Here is a 23,248-nt window from a genome sequence, read left to right as displayed (position 1 = left end):
GGAGCCGCAATAAAAGCCGTGTTGCATCGCAGTGTTGGCCCCTGGTGGTTCTTCCTCCTTGCTGCCTCCCCAGCTGCCCCCAGCCCCGGCCCGGACTGCCCGGGGCTCTCCCAGCTCCCACAGCAGCACGCTTGGGGCCTGGGGGCACCTCGGTTGCTGCATCACAGCAACACCCAATGCTCGCCCTGCGGCTGGGCCCTGGAGAGCCCGTCTCGTGAGCTGCCCCCGTCACCAGCAGCACTGAACCCCGCTGCGTTTCCCAGTCCCGCTTTGCACTGGCCAAAGGGCGGTGGACGTGGTGCAGAAGCTCTTGGACATCCCCCGCACGGCCAGCACAGGGCTCTGTTCCTGCCCTTCATGGGCTGCTAAAGAGTCACCCTCAGAGGTGGGGGCAAATGGGGAAAGCATCGTGGCCTGCCGGGGGCTGCTGCCGAGCTCTGGCCATCCTGCTCTGCCTGGTGCGTGTTGGAGGCTTGCAGAAGGGGTAGCCGAGACATATGCACGTCTTCCCGGATTCCCTTCCGCTTGGGGAATTGGGGGTTTGAGGGATCCCGGCTCCTCTCAACGGCCCTGGGAAGTGCAGGGGCATCCTGACGCCCGTGAGGGCAAGAACTCTGAGCAAGAGGTTGGCACGAATGTGCCGCGGAGGTCCCTTCCCTCCTCAGCCACCTGAGCATCGTGTGATCCTGGTGCTGCCTGGTGCCTTGCACAGAGACAGCGTCTGCCAGGGCAGCGGTCAAAGGAGCAGGGCAGCACGTTGGTCCCTGTTGGGGAGGTCATGAAAAAGGCTCCATGCACAGTTGTGAAGACAGAGGCTGGGCAAAAAGGAGCCCAACGGCAAACCCAGGCATGGCTCCATTCCACGTGCGCACATCCCGCTCCTGCGCCTGAGCTGAAGTTGTCCTCCACCCTTTTTCCCTTTAGGAGGTTTCCTTTCCAGGTGTCCTTCCCCAGCAGAGCCGTGTCCCCAGGGCTGCAGTTGGGCGACAGAGGGGAAAGGCAGGGAAGAGCTTCTGCTGGAGCGCTGCGGGGAAGGATGGGGCCGAGGGAGATCCGGGACCAGCAGCAGCAGCAGCAGCAGCAGCAGCAGGAGGAGGAGGGAAGGAAGGAAGCTGAAGGAGCTTGCGGAAAGGCTGGTGGGGTGTGGTGGTGGTTGTGCACCCCCTCCCCTATGGAGCCATCTCCTGGGCAGAGGTTCTGCCCTGGGCCTTTGGCCTTGCGGGGGCTCTGGGTGGGTCCACCAGCCCCGTGGCCCTGGGGGTGGAGGCAGCCCATGGGAACGGCGGGGAAAGGGCACCCAGTGCCCTGCCGTGCCCAATAGCTCTTCTTGCGCTTGGTGCGGGGCAGCCCAAGCTGGGAAGAAAAGGGGGAGAGAAAAGAGGGAGAAGGCGTTGCAGCAGGAGCCACAGGAGTCCTCCGCTGTGGGCGAGCGTCCCGTGGAGGGCCGTGCCGCAGAAGGGGCATCCGGGGGGGGCAAGGCAGCTCCCGCAGGTTCCCCTAATGAGGCATCACTGTGGGAGCTGGGGCTGGGCCGAGGGCCAGGGCCGGGGCCAGGGCCGGGCTGGGAAGCAGCAAGGAGGAAGAACCAGCAGAGGCCAACACTGCGATGCAACACAGCTTTTATTGCAGCTCCCGAGGGAGGAGGCACACGGGGAAGAGCAGGGCGCGTGCTCACGGCGAGGCCACGGTCTCCGTGCAGAGGTGCGGGGTGCAACCAAGCACCAACCGTGCCCCGGGAGGAGGCACCCGGCGCTCAGCTACGCCGTCGTGGGGCAGCGCAGCTGGGAGCAAAGCTCCAGCGGGGCAGGAGGACACCCCCGTCGGGCTCCGTCCAGGCGTGAGGCGGTCCGGCACGCTCCTGTGCGGAGCTGGGGGGCCGAGCGGGGCAGGAAGGGAGCCCAGGCTGGGTGCCAGGGCTCAGGAGGTGCCGGTGGATGTCGGGAGCCGTCCTTGGTGCGTGGCCGCGCCAAGCGTGGGGCTTAGCAGGGCCCGCAGTTGCCGTTGAGGTAGCGGTGGCCAAGGCCCCCGGAACCGCAGCTCCCGTAGCCCCCAAGGCTGCCGTAGCCCCCAAAGCCTCTGAGACCCCCAAGGCCTCCAAAACCCCCAAGGCCTCCGTAGCCCCCACGGCCTCCAAAGGTGCCGCCGTAGCCCCCTGCAATGCCGGGGACTCCCGCCGAGCCGACGATGCTGTGCTGCGGGAAGGAGCTTAAGATGGGCCCGGGGATGGTGACCGCCACGGCCGGGGGCTGGATCACCACCGTGGAGTCGGGGCACTGCCGCACGCAGGGCTCGTTGCAGGAGTTGGCGAGCGGGGCCGGGCCGGCCACCCCGCAGGGAGAGGCGCACAGGTCGGAGCAGGACATCCTTCGGCTGGTCGGGGAAGCTGTGAGACAAGGCAGAGCCCGGGCTCAGCGCAACGCCGCAGCACTAGTGCCCCGCGCTGCCACCAGAGGCTCTGGCCCATCTCGGGCAGCCACTGCAACAGCCGGCACCACACTGGAAATGCCCCTGGAGACCACTTGCCCTCCTGGAGTGCTCCCAGCTACAAACTCGCACAGAGCACAGAGCAAAAGCGCCCTCGCCCAAGCCAGGGCCAAAGTCCCAGAGCAGCCCGGAGAGGCGACTGCACTGCTCAGCTGCACACCTTGCATCTAAGCCCTTTGACGGCCAACAGCCCTCCTTCCCGCTGCCCTCCAGCAGCACCACCCCCTCCAGAACGGTAACAGCGTCGAAAGCCGTGCTGGAGCACGCAGCAAGGAGCACAGCGGAGAGGTCGGTGCGGAGAAAGGAAAGAGGCAGAGATGCTCTGCACTTACTGGGCTGATGAAGCAGTTCAAGCGGAGGCAGCTGGATAGAGGGCTGCAAAGCCCGGAGCTCTTTTATACGCGTGGCCGAGGCCCCGGGCAGCGACCAGGGGGCGGGTGCCCCGGTTAATCCGGCCGTAAAGCGGGCAGGCATCACGCATCATCGGACGATGCGGGGCAGTTCTGCCCCACCGCGCTGAGCACCCACCATGCAAACATGCCTTGGAGAGCAAGGTGGTGCCCGGAGGGCAAAGCCGTGACACACAGTGACAGGAAAGACAACACACCGTAATAGCTGACGATAGCAGTAAAGCCCAATATGCTCCTAATCCCCCACTTTGAACTTGTAAAAGAGTAATGGGCGTCTTGCAGACGCGCTTGCACGTGCCGGGTACACCCAGCACGTGTGTAATTAGCCCCGTTTTATGGGCTGGTGAACAGAGGTGCCGGGCGCTCAGGGGAAATGGGGACGCAATGGCAGCCTGCCGGGGTGGCCCTCAAGTGCCCGCCATCGCCCCGCACCAGCGAGGGCTGGGGCACACGGGGCTGGGGCACATGGGCACCACCAAGTCTCCCCCGTCTCCCTGCCTGTGCGCAACGGGGGACCCGGGGCCGCCGAGACCACTGGAGGGCCATGCGAAGAGCAGGGCCATCACGCTCGGCACGGGCACAGCCCGTCTGCGTGGGGGCCCCGTACAGACACCCTCAGGCGGGGCATCAGGAGCCAACCGGGCTTTATTGCTGCTGTTGGCAGCTCTTACGGCGTGTTGTCTTTCATGTCGTTACGTGTCCCCAGCGCGGTGGGGCAGAACTGCCCCGCATCGTCCGATGATGCGTGATGCCTGCCCGCTTTACGGCCGGATTAACCGGGGCACCCGCCCCCGGTCGCTGCCCGGGGCCTCGGCCACGCGTATAAAAGAGCTCCGGGCTTTGCAGCCCTCTATCCAGCTGCCTCCGCTTGAACTGCTTCATCAGCCCAGTAAGTGCAGAGCATCTCTGCCTCTTTCCTTTCTCCGCACCGACCTCTCCGCTGTGCTCCTTGCTGCGTGCTCCAGCACGGCTTTCGACGCTGTTACCGTTCTGGAGGGGGTGGTGCTGCTGGAGGGCAGCGGGAAGGAGGGCTGTTGGCCGTCAAAGGGCTTAGATGCAAGGTGTGCAGCTGAGCAGTGCAGTCGCCTCTCCGGGCTGCTCTGGGACTTTGGCCCTGGCTTGGGCGAGGGCGCTTTTGCTCTGTGCTCTGTGCGAGTTTGTAGCTGGGAGCACTCCAGGAGGGCAAGTGGTCTCCAGGGGCATTTCCAGTGTGGTGCCGGCTGTTGCAGTGGCTGCCCGAGATGGGCCAGAGCCTCTGGTGGCAGCGCGGGGCACTAGTGCTGCGGCGTTGCGCTGAGCCCGGGCTCTGCCTTGTCTCACAGCTTCCCCGACCAGCCGAAGGATGTCCTGCTCCGACCTGTGCGCCTCTCCCTGCGGGGTGGCCGGCCCGGCCCCGCTCGCCAACTCCTGCAACGAGCCCTGCGTGCGGCAGTGCCCCGACTCCACGGTGGTGATCCAGCCCCCGGCCGTGGCGGTCACCATCCCCGGGCCCATCTTAAGCTCCTTCCCGCAGCACAGCATCGTCGGCTCGGCGGGAGTCCCCGGCATTGCAGGGGGCTACGGCGGCACCTTTGGAGGCCGTGGGGGCTACGGAGGCCTTGGGGGTTTTGGAGGCCTTGGGGGCCTCAGAGGCTTTGGGGGCTACGGCAGCCTTGGGGGCTACGGGAGCTGCGGTTCCGGGGGCCTTGGCCACCGCTACCTCAACGGCAACTGCGGGCCCTGCTAAGCCCCACGCTTGGCGCGGCCACGCACCAAGGACGGCTCCCGACATCCACCGGCACCTCCTGAGCCCTGGCACCCAGCCTGGCCTCAGCCCCGCGTGACAGCGCAGCCGAGCGCCGGGTGCCTCCTCCTGCTGCACAGCTGGTGCTCGTCGGTGCTCTCCCCCTCTGCACGGAGACCCTGGCCTCGCCGTGGCCAGGACCCTGCTCTTCGCCGTGTGCCTCCTCCCTCGGGAGCCGCAATAAAAGCCGTGTTGCATCGCAGTGTTGGCCCCTGGTGGTTCTTCCTCCTTGCTGCCTCCCCAGCTGCCCCCAGCCCCGGCCCGACTGCCCGGGGCTCTCCCAGCTCCCACAGCAGCACGCTTGGGGCCTGGGGGCACCTCGGTTGCTGCATCACAGCAACACCCAATGCTCGCCCTGCGGCTGGGCCCTGGAGAGCCCGTCTCGTGAGCTGCCCCCGTCACCAGCAGCACTGAACCCCGCTGCGTTTCCCAGTCCCGCTTTGCACTGGCCAAAGGGCGGTGGACGTGGTGCAGAAGCTCTTGGACATCCCCCGCACGGCCAGCACAGGGCTCTGTTCCTGCCCTTCATGGGCTGCTAAAGAGTCACCCTCAGAGGTGGGGGCAAATGGGGAAAGCATCGTGGCCTGCCGGGGGCTGCTGCCGAGCTCTGGCCATCCTGCTCTGCCTGGTGCGTGTTGGAGGCTTGCAGAAGGGGTAGCCGAGACATATGCACGTCTTCCCGGATCCCCTTCCGCTTGGGGAATTGGGGGTTTGAGGGATCCCGGCTCCTCTCAACGGCCCTGGGAAGTGCAGGGGCATCCTGACGCCCGTGAGGGCAAGAACTCTGAGCAAGAGGTTGGCACGAATGTGCCGCGGAGGTCCCTTCCCTCCTCAGCCACCTGAGCATCGTGTGATCCTGGTGCTGCCTGGTGCCTTGCACAGAGACAGCGTCTGCCAGGGCAGCGGTCAAAGGAGCAGGGCAGCACGTTGGTCCCTGTTGGGGAGGTCATGAAAAAGGCTCCATGCACAGTTGTGAAGACAGAGGCTGGGCAAAAAGGAGCCCAACGGCAAACCCAGGCACGGCTCCATTCCACGTGCGCACATCCCGCTCCTGCGCCTGAGCTGAAGTTGTCCTCCACCCTTTTTCCCTTTAGGAGGTTTCCTTTCCAGGTGTCCTTCCCCAGCAGAGCCGTGTCCCCAGGGCTGGAGTTGGGCGACAGAGGGGAAAGGCAGGGAAGAGCTTCTGCTGGAGCGCTGCGGGGAAGGATGGGGCCGAGGGAGATCCGGGACCAGCAGCAGCAGCAGCAGCAGCAGCAGCAGGAGGAGGAGGGAAGGAAGGAAGCTGAAGGAGCTTGCGGAAAGGCTGGTGGGGTGTGGTGGTGGTTGTGCACCCCCTCCCCTATGGAGCCATCTCCTGGGCAGAGGTTCTGCCCTGGGCCTTTGGCCTTGCGGGGGCTCTGGGTGGGTCCACCAGCCCCGTGGCCCTGGGGGTGGAGGCAGCCCATGGGAACGGCGGGGAAAGGGCACCCAGTGCCCTGCCGTGCCCAATAGCTCTTCTTGCGCTTGGTGCGGGGCAGCCCAAGCTGGGAAGAAAAGGGGGAGAGAAAAGAGGGAGAAGGCGTTGCAGCAGGAGCCACAGGAGTCCTCCGCTGTGGGCGAGCGTCCCGTGGAGGGCCGTGCCGCAGAAGGGGCATCCGGGGGGGGCAAGGCAGCTCCCGCAGGTTCCCCTAATGAGGCATCACTGTGGGAGCTGGGGCTGGGCCGAGGGCCAGGGCCGGGGCCAGGGCCGGGCTGGGAAGCAGCAAGGAGGAAGAACCAGCAGAGGCCAACACTGCGATGCAACACAGCTTTTATTGCAGCTCCCGAGGGAGGAGGCACACGGGGAAGAGCAGGGCGCGTGCTCACGGCGAGGCCACGGTCTCCGTGCAGAGGTGCGGGGTGCAACCAAGCACCAACCGTGCCCCGGGAGGAGGCACCCGGCGCTCAGCTACGCCGTCGTGGGGCAGCGCAGCTGGGAGCAAAGCTCCAGCGGGGCAGGAGGACACCCCCGTCGGGCTCCGTCCAGGCGTGAGGCGGTCCGGCACGCTCCTGTGCGGAGCTGGGGGGCCGAGCGGGGCAGGAAGGGAGCCCAGGCTGGGTGCCAGGGCTCAGGAGGTGCCGGTGGATGTCGGGAGCCGTCCTTGGTGCGTGGCCGCGCCAAGCGTGGGGCTTAGCAGGGCCCGCAGTTGCCGTTGAGGTAGCGGTGGCCAAGGCCCCCGGAACCGCAGCTCCCGTAGCCCCCAAGGCTGTCGTAGCCCCCAAAGCCTCTGAGACCCCCAAGGCCTCCAAAACCCCCAAGGCCTCCGTAGCCCCCACGGCCTCCAAAGGTGCCGCCGTAGCCCCCTGCAATGCCGGGGACTCCCGCCGAGCCCACGATGCTGTGCTGCGGGAAGGAGCTTAAGATGGGCCCGGGGATGGTGACCGCCACGGCCGGGGGCTGGATCACCGCCGTGGAGTCGGGGCACTGCCGCACGCAGGGCTCGTTGCAGGAGTTGGCGAGCGGGGCCGGGCCGGCCACCCCGCAGGGAGAGGCGCACAGGTCGGAGCAGGACATCCTTCGGCTTGTCGGGGAAGCTGTGAGACAAGGCAGAGCCCGGGCTCAGCGCAACGCCGCAGCACTAGTGCCCCGCGCTGCCACCAGAGGCTCTGGCCCATCTCGGGCAGCCACTGCAACAGCCGGCACCACACTGGAAATGCCCCTGGAGACCACTTGCCCTCCTGGAGTGCTCCCAGCTACAAACTCGCACAGAGCACAGAGCAAAAGCGCCCTCGCCCAAGCCAGGGCCAAAGTCCCAGAGCAGCCCGGAGAGGCGACTGCACTGCTCAGCTGCACACCTTGCATCTAAGCCCTTTGACGGCCAACAGCCCTCCTTCCCGCTGCCCTCCAGCAGCACCACCCCCTCCAGAACGGTAACAGCGTCGAAAGCCGTGCTGGAGCACGCAGCAAGGAGCACAGCGGAGAAGTCGGTGCGGAGAAAGTAAAGAGGCAGAGATGCTCTGCACTTACTGGGCTGATGAAGCAGTTCAAGCGGAGGCAGCTGGATAGAGGGCTGCAAAGCCCGGAGCTCTTTTATACGCGTGGCCGAGGCCCCGGGCAGCGACCAGGGGGCGGGTGCCCCGGTTAATCCGGCCGTAAAGCGGGCAGGCATCACGCATCATCGGACGATGCGGGGCAGTTCTGCCCCACCGCGCTGAGCACCCACCATGCAAACATGCCTTGGAGAGCAAGGTGGTGCCCGGAGGGCAAAGCCGTGACACACAGTGACAGGAAAGACAACACACCGTAATAGCTGACGATAGCAGTAAAGCCCAATATGCTCCTAATCCCCCACTTTGAACTTGTAAAAGAGTAATGGGCGTCTTGCAGACGCGCTTGCACGTGCCGGGTACACCCAGCACGTGTGTAATTAGCCCCGTTTTATGGGCTGGTGAACAGAGGTGCCGGGCGCTCAGGGGAAATGGGGACGCAATGGCAGCCTGCCGGGGTGGCCCTCAAGTGCCCGCCATCGCCCCGCACCAGCGAGGGCTGGGGCACACGGGGCTGGGGCACATGGGCACCACCAAGTCTCCCCCGTCTCCCTGCCTGTGCGCAACGGGGGACCCGGGGCCGCCGAGACCACTGGAGGGCCATGCGAAGAGCAGGGCCATCACGCTCGGCACAGGCACAGCCCGTCTGCGTGGGGGCCCCGTACAGACACCCTCAGGCGGGGCATCAGGAGCCAACCGGGCTTTATTGCTGCTGTTGGCAGCTCTTACGGCGTGTTGTCTTTCATGTCGTTACGTGTCCCCAGCGCGGTGCGGCAGAACTGCCCCGCATCGTCCGATGATGCGTGATGCCTGCCCGCTTTACGGCCGGATTAACCGGGGCACCCGCCCCCTGGTCGCTGCCCGGGGCCTCGGCCACGCGTATAAAAGAGCTCCGGGCTTTGCAGCCCTCTATCCAGCTGCCTCCGCTTGAACTGCTTCATCAGCCCAGTAAGTGCAGAGCATCTCTGCCTCTTTACTTTCTCCGCACCGACTTCTCCGCTGTGCTCCTTGCTGCGTGCTCCAGCACGGCTTTCGACGCTGTTACCGTTCTGGAGGGGGTGGTGCTGCTGGAGGGCAGCGGGAAGGAGGGCTGTTGGCCGTCAAAGGGCTTAGATGCAAGGTGTGCAGCTGAGCAGTGCAGTCGCCTCTCCGGGCTGCTCTGGGACTTTGGCCCTGGCTTGGGCGAGGGCGCTTTTGCTCTGTGCTCTGTGCGAGTTTGTAGCTGGGAGCACTCCAGGAGGGCAAGTGGTCTCCAGGGGCATTTCCAGTGTGGTGCCGGCTGTTGCAGTGGCTGCCCGAGATGGGCCAGAGCCTCTGGTGGCAGCGCGGGGCACTAGTGCTGCGGCGTTGCGCTGAGCCCGGGCTCTGCCTTGTCTCACAGCTTCCCCGACAAGCCGAAGGATGTCCTGCTCCGACCTGTGCGCCTCTCCCTGCGGGGTGGCCGGCCCGGCCCCGCTCGCCAACTCCTGCAACGAGCCCTGCGTGCGGCAGTGCCCCGACTCCACGGTGGTGATCCAGCCCCCGGCCGTGGCGGTCACCATCCCCGGGCCCATCTTAAGCTCCTTCCCGCAGCACAGCATCGTCGGCTCGGCGGGAGTCCCCGGCATTGCAGGGGGCTACGGCGGCACCTTTGGAGGCCGTGGGGGCTACGGAGGCCTTGGGGGTTTTGGAGGCCTTGGGGGCCTCAGAGGCTTTGGGGGCTACGGCAGCCTTGGGGGCTACGGGAGCTGCGGTTCCGGGGGCCTTGGCCACCGCTACCTCAACGGCAACTGCGGGCCCTGCTAAGCCCCACGCTTGGCGCGGCCACGCACCAAGGACGGCTCCCGACATCCACCGGCACCTCCTGAGCCCTGGCACCCAGCCTGGCCTCAGCCCCGCGTGACAGCGCAGCCGAGCGCCGGGTGCCTCCTCCTGCTGCACAGCTGGTGCTCGTCGGTGCTCTCCCCCTCTGCACGGAGACCCTGGCCTCGCCGTGGCCAGGACCCTGCTCTTCGCCGTGTGCCTCCTCCCTCGGCAGCCGCAATAAAAGCCGTGTTGCATCGCAGTGTTGGCCCCTGGTGGTTCTTCCTCCTTGCTGCCTCCCCAGCTGCCCCCAGCCCCGGCCCGGACTGCCCGGGGCTCTCCCAGCTCCCACAGCAGCACGCTTGGGGCCTGGGGGCACCTCGGTTGCTGCATCACAGCAACACCCAATGCTCGCCCTGCGGCTGGGCCCTGGAGAGCCCGTCTCGTGAGCTGCCCCCGTCACCAGCAGCACTGAACCCCGCTGCGTTTCCCAGTCCCGCTTTGCACTGGCCAAAGGGCGGTGGACGTGGTGCAGAAGCTCTTGGACATCCCCCGCACGGCCAGCACAGGGCTCTGTTCCTGCCCTTCATGGGCTGCTAAAGAGTCACCCTCAGAGGTGGGGGCAAATGGGGAAAGCATCGTGGCCTGCCGGGGGCTGCTGCCGAGCTCTGGCCATCCTGCTCTGCCTGGTGCGTGTTGGAGGCTTGCAGAAGGGGTAGCCGAGACATATGCACGTCTTCCCGGATTCCCTTCCGCCTGGGTTAATTATCAGTTTCCAAGTGCGTTTGCTAAAATGGGCTGGGGGAAGCCGCGGGAGCTCAGGAGAACGGCCTCAAAATGCAGCAGAGAAGACTACAAACAAGCTGTTAACCTCACTGTCAGAGGCAGCTTTGGACAGTAAATAGGCAATAGATGTATTTGATGTTCAGTGTTCCTTTTTTCAAGGAGAAGTAAACAATGTTTCCAAGTTCAAAGCACTTCACAGACACTCATGACTTTTTGTATGCTCATTGTGTACCATTACTGTATTCAATGTTTACTACTCTTGTTAAGTGCTTCACTATTAAATAATAGTCACTTCAGAAGTGCATGCTAAGCCATTTTCATATATGCTTTAGTCAGAATATAATTTTATAGCCCTCAAATTTTCCTTGAAATGTGGATCTGCAAACAACCATAATAGAGCCTAGAATTAGTGACTTTGTCTTCTCGTGTTAGACTGGATTTCATTCTAGTCTGTGCTGTGACCTGAATCTCAGACTGCCTCTGTTAGTCAGCATTTAAAGGAAAGCGGAGGTGAGGTTATTGAAGACCCTTCAGAATTAAGGATTTCAATACTCTTCGTAGATGTTAATATGGCATTAAGAGCCCATTATCACTTTCATGGGGAATAATACTATTTTTTTAAAATGCATATTCTTCTGACTTCCTGCTTATTTTAAGCTAATACTCATTCTTGCATGGGCAATCTCTGATATTACAAATTTAATAGCTTCTGCAAGCACATTTTTACCATGGATATTGAAATGCAAATATTAGTGAATTTTTGAGTTAAACAGACTTCTTAAGACTACATAAAGAACTTTTTAAAAAAACTTTAGCATTTAATACATGTGCCTTGAAATCACTTTGTTAGCTTTGGAGGAAAACTAGGAAAGCACAACTAGACAGTGATGAGGGCTGGGGCAACGGGGCCAAGGCACAGGGACATGAATTGGAACCATGGGCTGTATTAAGACCCAAGATAGTTGTGGGATACAGCATCTGACCCAGGTCTTCTGAAATACCTGCTATTTTCTTCTATGAGTTGATGTAGAATAAAGCCATCCCATTCCCTGTTTATGTTGTGCCAGAGCATCTACTTATTTCCTACAAATAAACAAGTTTCAGTATCTTAAAATTCTGGACCTGCAAGAAAACTGACCTTTCTGGATGAAAACAGCTTCTGAAATTATGACTGGATCCAGCTAAAGCTGCAATCCTTAAAGCTGAGATAGGTTAGGAGCCACCAGCAATGCACTTCTGCACCGAAACCAGTGAGCACCTTCTCAGCAAAAAGGCTCAACTCTGCAGCTTGCTGGGAAGCATAACCCACAGCTCGTCCCACGACGTTGCTACTCCTGTACGCCGGGGTAGCGTAGCACAGCGCGGTTGGGTTTGGTTCCTCCTGTTATTCCCTTTTGTGAGACTACCCTCAAAGCACCTCTATTTGCATGCATTCAAAGGATGGCAATTACAGCCATAACAAAGCTTCTAAGGCTTAATAGGAATTTCAAAGCACTGCACAGGCTATTTTATGCCTAGACTGCATTACAGTATCATACTATTAAGAGTTTATTACTGCTGTCAGTTAGGTACTTCAGTAATGAATAATAGTCGCTTTGGCCTTGCGTCAAAGGATCTCTGCTGAGTAACAGCAGGGCAGTTGTACAGCCCAAAAACTTCACGCCCTTTTACTGTCATTCAAATGGAGCCTCGCAGCAATCATTGCAAACACCTGAAGTGAGCAGAACGTGCACGATTTTCTGTTTTGCAAGAGATTTGGTCTCTAAAACCAGAGAACGTCTCAGATACTCCCAGCGCAAAAGCACTCGAGAACAAGGGCTTTCCTCCAGACTCCTTGGCTTGTCCTCCAGGTAAAGTGGGGTTGTCCATGGGCAGTCTGTGTATTTATAACCACCAAGATGTGGTAACAGCTGTTACATCCAATGTTCACATACACACCGTGATTCGAAGACAGACTTAAAGGCATAATTGGGGGGGGCGGGAGGGGAGGGGAATCTGGGTACATCCAAGCCAGAGGCCACTGACTCAATGATAAATCAAAGCATTAACAGAATGAAACACTGAGAAGTGAAAGAAAAACAGAGAGATGTAACGATGCTGTAACATTTTAATAAGAATAAAGGTCATGATTCAAAGTGAAATAGGAAGTAGAAGCAGAACGAATACATACAGAGGTTTAATTTTGTATCAGCAGAAAAATCACTCGGCTTTGGCTGAAGCCGTTTTTGCTGCTAAAGCTGTAGCATTTGACTATCAATTTCCATTTTCAAACTTTTCCTACTCTCTTTGAACCCAATGAAACAAAACAGAGCAGGCAATTCGCTTTTCTTTTGTGTAGCTTCAACAGCAGTAAAGTCAGAAACACATACCCACAGAAAGGACAGCACATACACAGTCTAGATTTCATTAATGTTAACTGCGAAGAGACATAGATGAGTTGTTCAAACCCACATTAAGCCCTGCTTGCAGTACACTATCAGAGCTGTGCAGAGCAAAGAAGCCACTACGGAAAAAGCAAGGCAAAATTTTGGAAGTACACTGAGGGAGAAGTTTCACAGAAACGCCGAGTTGCTTCTGCAAGCCCTCCCCGTCACAGCGGCCGTGGATCCAGTCATCAATCCTCAGTCCTCGCTACCCATTAAAACCCTCTGGGTTTAGCAGGGGTAGCAGCTGCTGAAGCTGTATTTACGGGTGTAGCAAGAGTAGGGGTACCAGGAGCGGGAGTCGAGGGAGTCGCCCTGGCTGTAGAGGCTGCGGGACTTGCGCTGTCCCCAGTAGTCGCAGGGGCTCTTGCAGTCGTAGCCCCAGTACTTCTGCACCGGCCAGTACTTGCAGGGCGGCCAGCACGCGTCGTCGCACGGGTTCTGCTGCCAGAAAGTCATCTTGCGGCAGTGGAGGGTGCGGGCCTGAAACACGGCAGCGGGGAAGAAGAAACCCATGAGACAACAGTCCAATAGCAAGCAAAACTCCAGTGAATCCCAAGAGCAAGGAAAAAAGCGGGCAAACACGGGCACGCTCACCAACGCCCTCCTTGCATGCCTGCTTGCATATCCCGAGTTTTAACGCCAGGTCTTCCCCCAACCCATCAACCAGCCTTGTTGAACCTTCCTGCCTGCCCCTCAACTGCACCCAAGGATCACGACTGGCGACCAGACACCAAACGGTGCCACCTGCACTGGGGCCCTCAGGGAGTTAATGGGGAATTTCTGCAGAGCAGAACCAAGATAAAACTTCGGGGGGGGGGGGAGGGAAGAGGGATTCGTGCATAATTTACAGTCTCAGACACTCAAATATTAATGAAAATACAGGGAGGAAAGAATATGTCGAGTATAAATAATCCTCATCAAATCGCAACCTTAATTTCCAACACAGCGATCTGCAGCGCCTGACACTTAGATCTCCCACCCCAAGGGTGAAGGGCAGGGGGGATATAGCACAAAACGTCTTCCCCCTTATACACTAGATTTCATGTAAAAGCTGTTCAGACTTACCCACTTCGGTGAGGAGAACAAGCCAGGAGAAGCGAATGCACAGCTCTCAGCGGCCCGCGTTTTTATAGGGGCCGCGGAGCGGAAACACGGCTCTGCCCCGGGCATCCGCCCGTCCGTCCCGTGACTCCTCTCAGCCAGGCACCGGTTTTCCTGGGACACGCAGACTACACCCTCCGGGGCTCTTTCATCTCATAACGAGAGAGGGCAATTAAGCCCCAATACCGTCACACCGAGGTCGCTTGTTCTGCGCGGCAACAACGCTAAAGAAGGTGCAGAAAGCGTGAATTACCAGACTTCTCGTTTTCGGTGGCCCAGCCTCACCCTGCATGTTGCCCCACAGCTGGGGTCGCTTTATCACGTGTTTTTTTCCCCCAAAACAGCTGTGAAAGGGGCAGCCTCTCCTTTCTAGGTATTCCGTAAATTTAATAATATTCACACCAACCCCTTCCAACATCTCCTGTAGCACAGGGAAAGAGACCACTCCTTTGATTTTATGCCTACATGCAAGGGGATATTGCTGTGCTGAGAACTGGCCTATAAACTTTAAAGCAGAATATATAGCATATATTTTTAGGAGAAACAACCTTTAGAGCCCCAGTTCTGCAGCTATAAATTACCACATTAATAAAGGACAGAAACAGGACAACAGGATACACATTTTTAGTAACTATATTACATAACACCAGGGTGTTTTCAAGAATGAAGTAGTAATATTTAAATAATAAAACTCATTGTACACGTAAATCTTTAATAAGTATTAATGAAGGCTTTGATATGCAAAATTCTGAGAAAGGCGCCGGACACCCAACGTGCCTGTCATTATCCTGGTTTCAGATGCAAGCAGACAGCAGCGTTTTGAGGCGAAGGTCACCAGGATGCTGCTGCTTACCAGGTCGCATTCTGCTCACAAGGCTCGGCATTATTCACTGTCATTAATGGTATTAAGTTAAACACCTCAGCAACATTAAAAAGATGTCATATTAAATAATACTTTGCATTTTGCACACATTTCAAATGAAATTTCAAATATCAGTATCTGTTTGAAAACCTTTAGATTTATTACTAATTGCTATGCGCCAATCATAAATACAAATGAGTAATAAATGCAAAAAACCTTAAGAATCTGCCCTTAAAAAGTGATTTTGAAACAAAGAAACATGAAATGGTTTACACAATTATTTCTGCAAAAATTTTGGAAATGTTTCTTCTCAAATCAATTCAGAGTTTTGGGTTTTTGTGTGCGTGTTTGTTTGTTTGTTTGTTTGTTACAAGCTTCACATACTGAAATACTGTCCCTCCCTCCAAAACAGGGATTGTGAGTCTCACTCAACTCTGTCCCAAATATCCTGCCTTCCCTTTCCTGTTATAACTCAGGTTTCCGCAGACTAATTCTACAAAAATAATTGATCCAGGAAGCTTCACCATGAAAGAAAACTGCAATGCAATGTCATGCTTTCAGAAGCCAAAAAACTGACTAATCATCAGAAGCCAGAAAACAATTACATCAACTGAAGGAATGACATGCAAAGGAAAATTTGTTTTGTGATGGACATGAGTTTAAAGCACAGTAGGCTTGGCCAGGTAGATGTATAAAAGGGACAGAAATTCAGGACTCTCCATTCGCATCTCAGGACTCACATCCTCGCTGAGCTTGGTAAGTCAGACCTACTGCTATGCCTGGACTGCTCCGTACATGCTGTGCTCTTGCTCTGTCGCTATACGGATAGTACCAGCGCAGTAGAAGTAAAGGCTGTGATTCCACAGCCACACGGGTGCAACTCATTTTTGTTAAAAATGCGATATTAGAACAGCCACATAAGCTTTGAAGATTGTCATGTCTAGCTTTTCACTTAGTGCACTAGGAGCATTTTATCTTCTTATTTTATTATCTACTGAAGCATTCCAGGCTTCTTCATTTAGAAGCAGACAACAGATTATATTCTTGCAGATAAAAACAGTGTATTAGATTACTTACTCAGCTGCTCTGATAGTTCTTACATGTTCAAATGGCAATTAAGGCACAAACTTGCTGTTTGCAGCCAGCAGAGCACTGCCACCTCCCATGAGGGCACCACTTCCCCTCTGATACCATCTCTCAACAGCAACAGCTGACTGTATTTATTCATTAACTAGTGTCTATTAACTTATGGTCCTCACAGTCTTCAGGGAAACCTCGCATATTGATGTAGGAGAAAACAGCCATCTCCTCACTGGGAACTGAATCCTACCAATAGTCTAAAGTTCTCTCTTAAAATGGACTGCAAATTCCAGGCAGTGGCAGCAAGAAAAGAAATATGAAGTGTTACTAAGGAGGGAAAAAAGTGAGAAATACAGAAAGGAGATCAAGGAAAAAACAGCCCAGGTACAGCCTAGAAATGAGGTGTTAGGTCAGTTCCCTGTTCTCCCTTCTCTCCTCTCCCTCTTTCCCGTGCTTACGCGGGGTTTGCTAGATTGAGCGAGCTGCGCCTCTCATCCTCTTCCCCGCTGCCGTGTTTCAGGCCCGCACCCTCCACTGCCGCAAGATGACTTTCTGGCAGCAGAACCCGTGCGACGACGCGTGCTGGCCGCCCTGCAAGTACTGGCCGGTGCAGAAGTACTGGGGCTACGACTGCAAGAGCCCCTGCGACTACTGGGGACAGCGCAAGTCCCGCAGCCTCTACAGCCAGGGCGACTCCCTCGACTCCCGCTCCTGGTACCCCTACTCTTGCTACACCCGTAAATACAGCTTCGGCAGCTGCTACCCCTGGCAAGCCCAGCTTGAATAGCCGCGCAGACCGGCGAAGCCGACGCGTCGCGCTGCGCTGGCGGCAGAGCCTCGTGGTGGGGCCCACGGCCCCGCTCGTCGCCCTGCGCCGCGGCCCCCCGCGAAGCGTCTTCTCTGCAATGTAGTAACTCCTCATCTACAGCGTGTTCGAACCTCTGCATACTCTTCCTATTCTGTGTTACCACAAGCTGTAACTGCTGTATACTCTTCTTCTTACTCTCATTAAAAGATCTAGCATCATATTACTGTTTTCTGTTGTATTTTTTCCTCTATACTTGATATAACTAATCATTTACCTGAGGTGTGACAAACAGGAGTCACTCATTTTTCAGATCTGCAGCTTTAAGCACCCTGTAAAGTCTGAGGCTAAGGACACACAGAACACCTCAATTTCTATCTTCTTCAAGAAAGTTCTGAAAATTCACGTTCACCTTAACTCTGCCCCTCTTTCACCAAACACAGCCAAAATGCTGCTTCCTTCCAAAATGTTAGCTGAGAGATGTGTAATTTAAGAAGAGGAAATCAGTATTTGCTGACTATATCCAGCCCAAGTTATGCTACGCTCCTGAGACACGCTCAAAACGAGACACAAAATGCCAGACTTCCTAAGTTTCCTGCAGCTCTGAAAAAGGTATCTGATGCGAGAACACACAGGAGTTAGTCTTCATCTGTTCTCAGCGCATACTAAAGCTTAAATATGGCCATTTCTGCACCAGAGGCCACTTGGCGTGGTCGATGTCCCCCGTGCGAGCCGTGAGCTCTGGCCTCCCCGTCTCCTGGCCCGCTTCGGGGTGAGCGGCCCGCAGCCCCGCCGTGCAGAAGGGCTGTTTCACACGAGAAGAGAAGGCAGCAGATTCCTGCATAACGGGAGGCTCCGATGGGAAGCAATTGTCCCCCTTGATTAACAGGAGGGCGCGTGACAGGGAGGGAGAAGAGCTGAAGTAAAAGTGACTGACAGCTTAATGACGAAGGGATGAACCTCCTGAGATGGTTCCCAGGCTGGAGCGATCTGTAGCCACGAGAAATGACTTCCAAGAGGAAACATTATCTTTCCAGTCCACAGGGACTTCAGGTCTCCAGTCAACACGCCAACGTGCACACGGAAAGCAGAATTATGGACTTCGGCGCAGACATCTCCCTGATGGATAGACTGCAGGGGAAGAGGTAGCTGGAGGGTTTCTTGTCTCATCTTGTAAGTGCCAAGTGCAACCGTCCTCCGGGGAGAAGGAAAGTTCATTTGCATTCGCATCCAGATAAAACTGCATCCCGGGAATGAAGCAGAAGCTAGACACTAACTCAGCAGGTTATTGAAGAGGCTGGCGGAGGCCACAGGCAAAGAACAGGGAGAAATCCGGAGAAAACGTGCCAATGAGTCCCTGGGGAACAGCCAAAGAGGCTCCATTTGGGTCCAGGCAGGCAAAACATTCTCAAATCAACGTCCATCGAGCACTGGTCTGAAAATTCGCTCTTCTGATTGACACTAGCGCACTAGATGCCTGTGGTAAATGACGCCAGACAGTTCACCTCTAACAAAGGCTTTTCATGTTAACTGTGCTGAATCATCACGTTAAATTCTCATCAGATATAACAGTCTAAAATGCAAATCGAGGCAACTCATTTCCCTCAACTGACCGTGCTCTAGAGACTCAGCATCTGAATGTATTTGAATTTCACTTAAAAGTAGCTATGTCTTATGCATAACTTTAATCTTTAAGAGAAGTCCTCAGTTGATGTAATGTATCACATATTCCAGCACAGCAAAAAGAAATTGGAAATGGTTTCTCTTTCAGGTAGCACAGTGCTTTTTTGTACTTGTTCAAAATGTTCAAGTTCAAATTTTGTTTATGATGTAGAAAATAAAAATACTTGAACTTATACAAAATATCTTTCATAATTTAAAAAGATGATGTTTTCAGTACTACTGTCAGTCATAACCTGATATCAGAAAAAATAGGGAGAACTGGATCACCTCTTTAAAAGTGATGGGTTTTTTATATGTATACACACACACAAATACACCCTATCTGTACGTATTTCCAATTGATACATTATTATTATATAATCTTATTACTGACACGTTAGAAAATGAAATAACTTCATAACTTCAGTCAGTTGCTGATTTTCAAGGATCTATATCAATTTGAGACATCAAAATATTCTATTAATCCTGATCAGTTAGGTAACTTTGAAAGATCTCGTACACATGCTTAACTTTGCGGCACAATTAATGGCCATTCCAGCATTCTTCAGCTTTTTTGGAGACAGCTGGCTTTGGTGACTCTTCGAAACAGAATACTGCCTCACCCAGGGATTCCAGTCTTCTTACCTGAGCAAAGAGTAAGAAAACTAGATTTTCTGAATACATCACAACTTCAATTAATATAATTAGTTTTCTTAACATCTGGGAGCATTAGTCTGTTCTCATCTCCTCATGACAACATGAAGGTCACAGGCTTCTTTCACCTTAAAGCTTTATGGGCCATCCTCAGCTCAAATTCAGTTCACTGGAGATACAAGAAGGAACAAGAGAATGACAGATACTCAGACCAGAGATGACTGAAAATCACAATTCATATATTTGGGAATATCTGAACTTCTGAAACTTGCATGTAGCCTGAATTAGAAGGAAAACAATATTAAGAAATCAACAAATAAGAAATAACTATGACTTTCTGAATGTTTCAAAAACAGTTTTAAAAAAACATTGTTTTCAAGTGCTTCATTTGTACTTTATTTTGATTTACACATCCCAAGAGTGAACTAAAACATTTAGTGTGAAAATAAGGGGATCTTCTTAGAAATTCCACCACACTTTCTTGAAATTACACTCAGTCGGTGATACTGTGGTCCCAGTGGTGTTTACCAGAGGGAAAAAAAGTTGCATACACTTACCTCCCTAATGCTCATTTAAAAATAAAACCTAGTGCACCCTCAGTTCCTCAGAGAATAAAAATTTGGACTGCTGAAGTGGCAGAAGATGCAAATAATATTTTGTTCCCCTTCTGTTTGCCCTCTACTGTTCCTGTAAAACAGAGTTCTGTATTTGAGAAACAACAGGTGGTTTCTCTTCTTCCTAAAAATATTTAGTTTATACTTTGAATATTTTCTTTATAGAAAGAAAATTTGTAGTCTATTTCACTAAAGAACAACCATGACATTTATAAAGGCAGCATTTGCTTGCAGAAGGACTCTATATGTGCATGAAAAGGAGAGGCAGCAAATGAATCACGTTCTATGCATCAGACAAAAATTCACTCAGAATGTCACCAAACAAAGCAAATATTATTCAAGTTCTGTAACAAGCGCATTAGCAACACGTTTTGAAGCTAAAATTTGTAAATATTGTTTTACAGCAAATCTTATTGACGCTGTTTTTCAGACTCATCTAACACAGATTTCACCAGCGAAGCAGAATGCAACGCATGAAGTCAAGAGCCTTCTTTTTTTCTCTCTCAAGAAACAGCTCCTTGTATGACCTTCACTGCAGTGAGTCATTCCTTATTTGCATATTAAATGAGGATAATAACAGGCATTCTGGAAGTGCTGAGTCTCATCAGAATTTATGGTATCAATGCTTTTCCAAAACACTCATTAAAGACTTTTGCAATGTTTGTATTATTTCAATATTAATGGTTTGTTACTGAAAGATGCCTTAATGCTGTATAACCAACACGAGGAAGGGAACCCCTGAGCAGAGCTGTTTCTCTACTAAAATCAGGGCATTGCAGTCATCGTCATCCTCATGTGGTGTACGCTGGCATAGAGGTAGATCAGTATCTCGCTGGATAACTGTAAAAAATCAGAGACGATTTCTCCTTTCCCAGCTTAGAAAAATCCCTTTGGCAGTGCGCAACTTTTAGCACTTCCTCAGCCGCAGCAAACTGCAAAGCGAGGTGCCTCCGAGGACACCTTCCTGCCAACGGTCCCCAGCTGCTCTCCCCAACAGATGCTTCCCACGAGCCAGGAGCACGCGGTCCTCCTACCACCACCCACCTCGTGCTTTACTGACGCCGCTTTCCCAGAGACCAAGGTTTTCTTGGCTGCACAGAAACAAGGCTGAAGCCGTACGGATTCACGCCTTTCTAAAAGACTGCTCTCCTCCTTTTCTCTACCGCGGTCCCTGTGGCAGACCAACGGGAGACCGGGTTCGACCTGCACTATCAGATCTTGCAGTAGGACTTGCCCCAGTCACAGCTGTGATGTCACTGGACACTGATTTGAGCAAGAGTTTCTTAGAATTTCATCTGGAAAAGAGAGAGAAGACAGGAAAAAATGTCCATACAAAACTGAAGTCCTGCTTCGACGCATTGTTCAGATGCTCATTTAATTGATTCTGTGCCTTGATGTATCCCTCTCAAAGTGCGTATGTCAAATTATAGACAGCAAAAGAACCTAAAGGAATCGATGGAACGCCTGCTATTAATTGCAGCGGAAATGGATCAAAACGCCTGGTAAAAGCCCTAAACACACCTTATACTGCCTCTTCCTTCCTCAGGTATTTGAAGTCATTCCACAATGTACAGCATCCACCTACCTTGCAGGGGCACAGCATAAAGGCAAAGCCTACGGCCCGCGAGCAGGACAGGCAGCGCGGCTGATACGGGTCCGCACGGCCTTCGGTCTCCTTCCCGGCGGTGCATTCGGTGAACGACCAGAAACCCATCTGTCCTGGAGAGTTTGGAGATGAAAGAAACCGACAGGGTACAATCACAATGTGTTACCAGCGGAATTCGACAAAATAATCACCCTAAACGTTGAGGAAAACAATTATAGCAATTGGTGACAGATGATGCACTTCTAAAAGTGCTGTGTGACTAACTGGCAATGGAAGCACACGAGAATTGTGCTTGCATCCACAGGTCTAAGAAACCATATATAAGCGCTCGCAACTCGCAGCTTCTTACACCTCTTCTCTTCACTTACTCTCCTCGGTGAACTCGGCAAGCTCAAATCCTGTTCTCTTAGAGACTCTTTAACTCAGGATTAAGGCCTTTACATGGATTCTCTGATTCTTAAAAATGGTAGAAATATTTTATCCTGTACACTTATAAGCTGTTTTAGTAATTAAAGTGACGGTATTGATGAGTGAACATTGAGACCAAGACATCCAGGTATCATCGGTAAGATCTGAAGCCCACTAAGGAGCTTGATCTTAGCATACTAGAATGAAACAGCTCTACTATATTCTATTTTAAACAACTGAAGAAATTTTCTTAGGTAGCACTCAAGAAAATCGAACCACTTCCTATCTGTGCAAACTCCTTTTCTCACTGAATTAAAATATTTCTGCATGAAAAAATTGGATCTCCAGTACTCTTCTTTCTTCCATACCTAGTTTAACTGCAGGGACTTTGTCCCTACGCCAGCAGAGCACTTCACACCCCTTCGCATTCAAGCAGCTAGCCCTTTTCAACCAGGCCCAGAGTCTGATACTGCTCCAGGAAGACAGCAAACATACTCATCTATCCCTCAGAAACTAGAGAAGCGCCACGATTTCTCCCCTTCCTTCATTCCAACTTCATTTAAAGGAAACTATTTCAGATTTAAGGTTTTATTTTAGCATAACAGGGCTGTGACCTTCTTTATAAAAATGCTTTCAAATGGCAAAGAGTTTGTCCCAGACCTCTATATGACTAAAGTATAAAAACAAACATTCAAGAGATACTGTCTCACTCCTGGAAACCAAATTCAAATGTTCATGTTCTAGAATTATGATTTCCTAGAACATTCCCATCTAACAGACAAAATTACATTACAGCTAATGTCATCTTTAGCAGCTGCTGGAACTAAATTTAAAAAAAACGCCTGTATTAAATGCAATGGCAAAAAACATCAAGAAAGAAATGGTGGCTTTCACTGTATTGATGCTGGCCTTGAAAACCTAAAACGCTGGCTTCATCCTCCACAACTGGGTAGGCCAAATCCATTTCTCAGGGTGTGATTACAAATAATAATAATTCACCACAGGTAGCCACTAAATCCAACAACTAAAAACCAGAGACTGAGAGCAGCAAGTTGAAGAAAGAACAAGAAAAATACAGTAAGTTTAAGAAAGGCAGCTAGCAACAGAACAACAATACGCATGAAATGGCACTGGATCTCCCCAGGACACTGCAGCAGCCCTCGTCTGCCAGCTCCCCTGGCCAGGGAAGCGGTGAGGAAGAACCATCACCTTCCTCCCCACGCGGCCACAGCCTCTCGGTTTGATTCGACTCTCTGCTCATAAATTTCCATGAGATGGAAATGAAATGAAAGACATTTCCTCAGAAATGCTTCCCTGGTTATCCATTCCTTCTGTCAATGTGTTTATACTGCAAAGGGCAAATTCCTCCTACTACTTCTCCACTGAGGAACCCCAAATATATAAACATTAACTTATTTCAAAATTAGAGACCTGATTACTGATAGATCCATGCATTTGCAATTACCCGTGACCTCCTCAATATCAAATCACAACCACTGAGAGGTCATGTCCTAACAGCCTCATTACATCAGCCTGGCATCAGCACTGAAGTATTTTATATGAACCATTTATTTGGGATATACAAAAGTGAGAGCCCAGAGATCTGAAAAAACGAATAGTCAAAAACGCAGCTGAAGTTTCTTGCAGCTGGAAATGTCCATATTTCTCGGGGGGGGGGGGGGGGCAAGTCTCTACAGAATAATGAGCAAAATCCTGGCATGCACCAAGTTAAGAACAGCTCTTAGTCACGCGATCTGTGTGATGCTATTGATTTCAAGA

General features: G+C 53.5%; 4 protein-coding genes across 4 annotated transcripts; 2 read left to right on the top strand and 2 right to left on the bottom strand.

Annotated features, from left to right (window-relative positions):
- Window positions 1-1,639: 1,639 nt before the first annotated feature.
- Window positions 1,640-2,372, bottom strand: LOC135323873 (claw keratin-like). Its single transcript, XM_064498890.1, has one exon. It carries the CDS (start codon window positions 2,361-2,363, stop codon window positions 1,980-1,982), a length of 384 nt encoding a protein of 127 aa, XP_064354960.1. The 5' UTR covers window positions 2,364-2,372; the 3' UTR covers window positions 1,640-1,979.
- Window positions 2,373-4,227: 1,855 nt separating this feature from the next.
- On the top strand, window positions 4,228-4,839 carry LOC135323883 (claw keratin-like). Its single transcript, XM_064498913.1, has one exon. The coding sequence runs from the start codon at window positions 4,237-4,239 to the stop codon at window positions 4,618-4,620; it is 384 nt and encodes a 127-aa protein (XP_064354983.1). The 5' UTR covers window positions 4,228-4,236; the 3' UTR covers window positions 4,621-4,839.
- A 1,647-nt stretch (window positions 4,840-6,486) lies between these two features.
- Window positions 6,487-7,211, bottom strand: LOC135323881 (claw keratin-like). Its single transcript, XM_064498911.1, has one exon. The coding sequence runs from the start codon at window positions 7,208-7,210 to the stop codon at window positions 6,827-6,829; it is 384 nt and encodes a 127-aa protein (XP_064354981.1). The 5' UTR covers window position 7,211; the 3' UTR covers window positions 6,487-6,826.
- Window positions 7,212-9,083: 1,872 nt separating this feature from the next.
- Window positions 9,084-9,681, top strand: LOC135323885 (claw keratin-like). Its single transcript, XM_064498918.1, has one exon. It carries the CDS (start codon window positions 9,085-9,087, stop codon window positions 9,466-9,468), a length of 384 nt encoding a protein of 127 aa, XP_064354988.1. The 5' UTR covers window position 9,084; the 3' UTR covers window positions 9,469-9,681.
- The last annotated feature ends 13,567 nt before the right edge of the window (window positions 9,682-23,248 follow it).

Source organism: Dromaius novaehollandiae, chromosome 29 (genome assembly GCF_036370855.1).
Source record: "Dromaius novaehollandiae isolate bDroNov1 chromosome 29, bDroNov1.hap1, whole genome shotgun sequence".
Classification (NCBI taxonomy): domain Eukaryota; kingdom Metazoa; phylum Chordata; class Aves; order Casuariiformes; family Dromaiidae; genus Dromaius; species Dromaius novaehollandiae.
This window is presented reverse-complemented; position numbering and strand designations above follow the sequence as displayed.

Coding starts and splice junctions, on each gene's coding strand:
- LOC135323883 (XM_064498913.1), top strand. CDS start 4,237: ATGTCCTGCTCCGACCTGTGCGCCTCTCCCTGCGGGGTGGCCGGCCCG.
- LOC135323885 (XM_064498918.1), top strand. CDS start 9,085: ATGTCCTGCTCCGACCTGTGCGCCTCTCCCTGCGGGGTGGCCGGCCCG.
- LOC135323881 (XM_064498911.1), bottom strand. CDS start 7,210: ATGTCCTGCTCCGACCTGTGCGCCTCTCCCTGCGGGGTGGCCGGCCCG.
- LOC135323873 (XM_064498890.1), bottom strand. CDS start 2,363: ATGTCCTGCTCCGACCTGTGCGCCTCTCCCTGCGGGGTGGCCGGCCCG.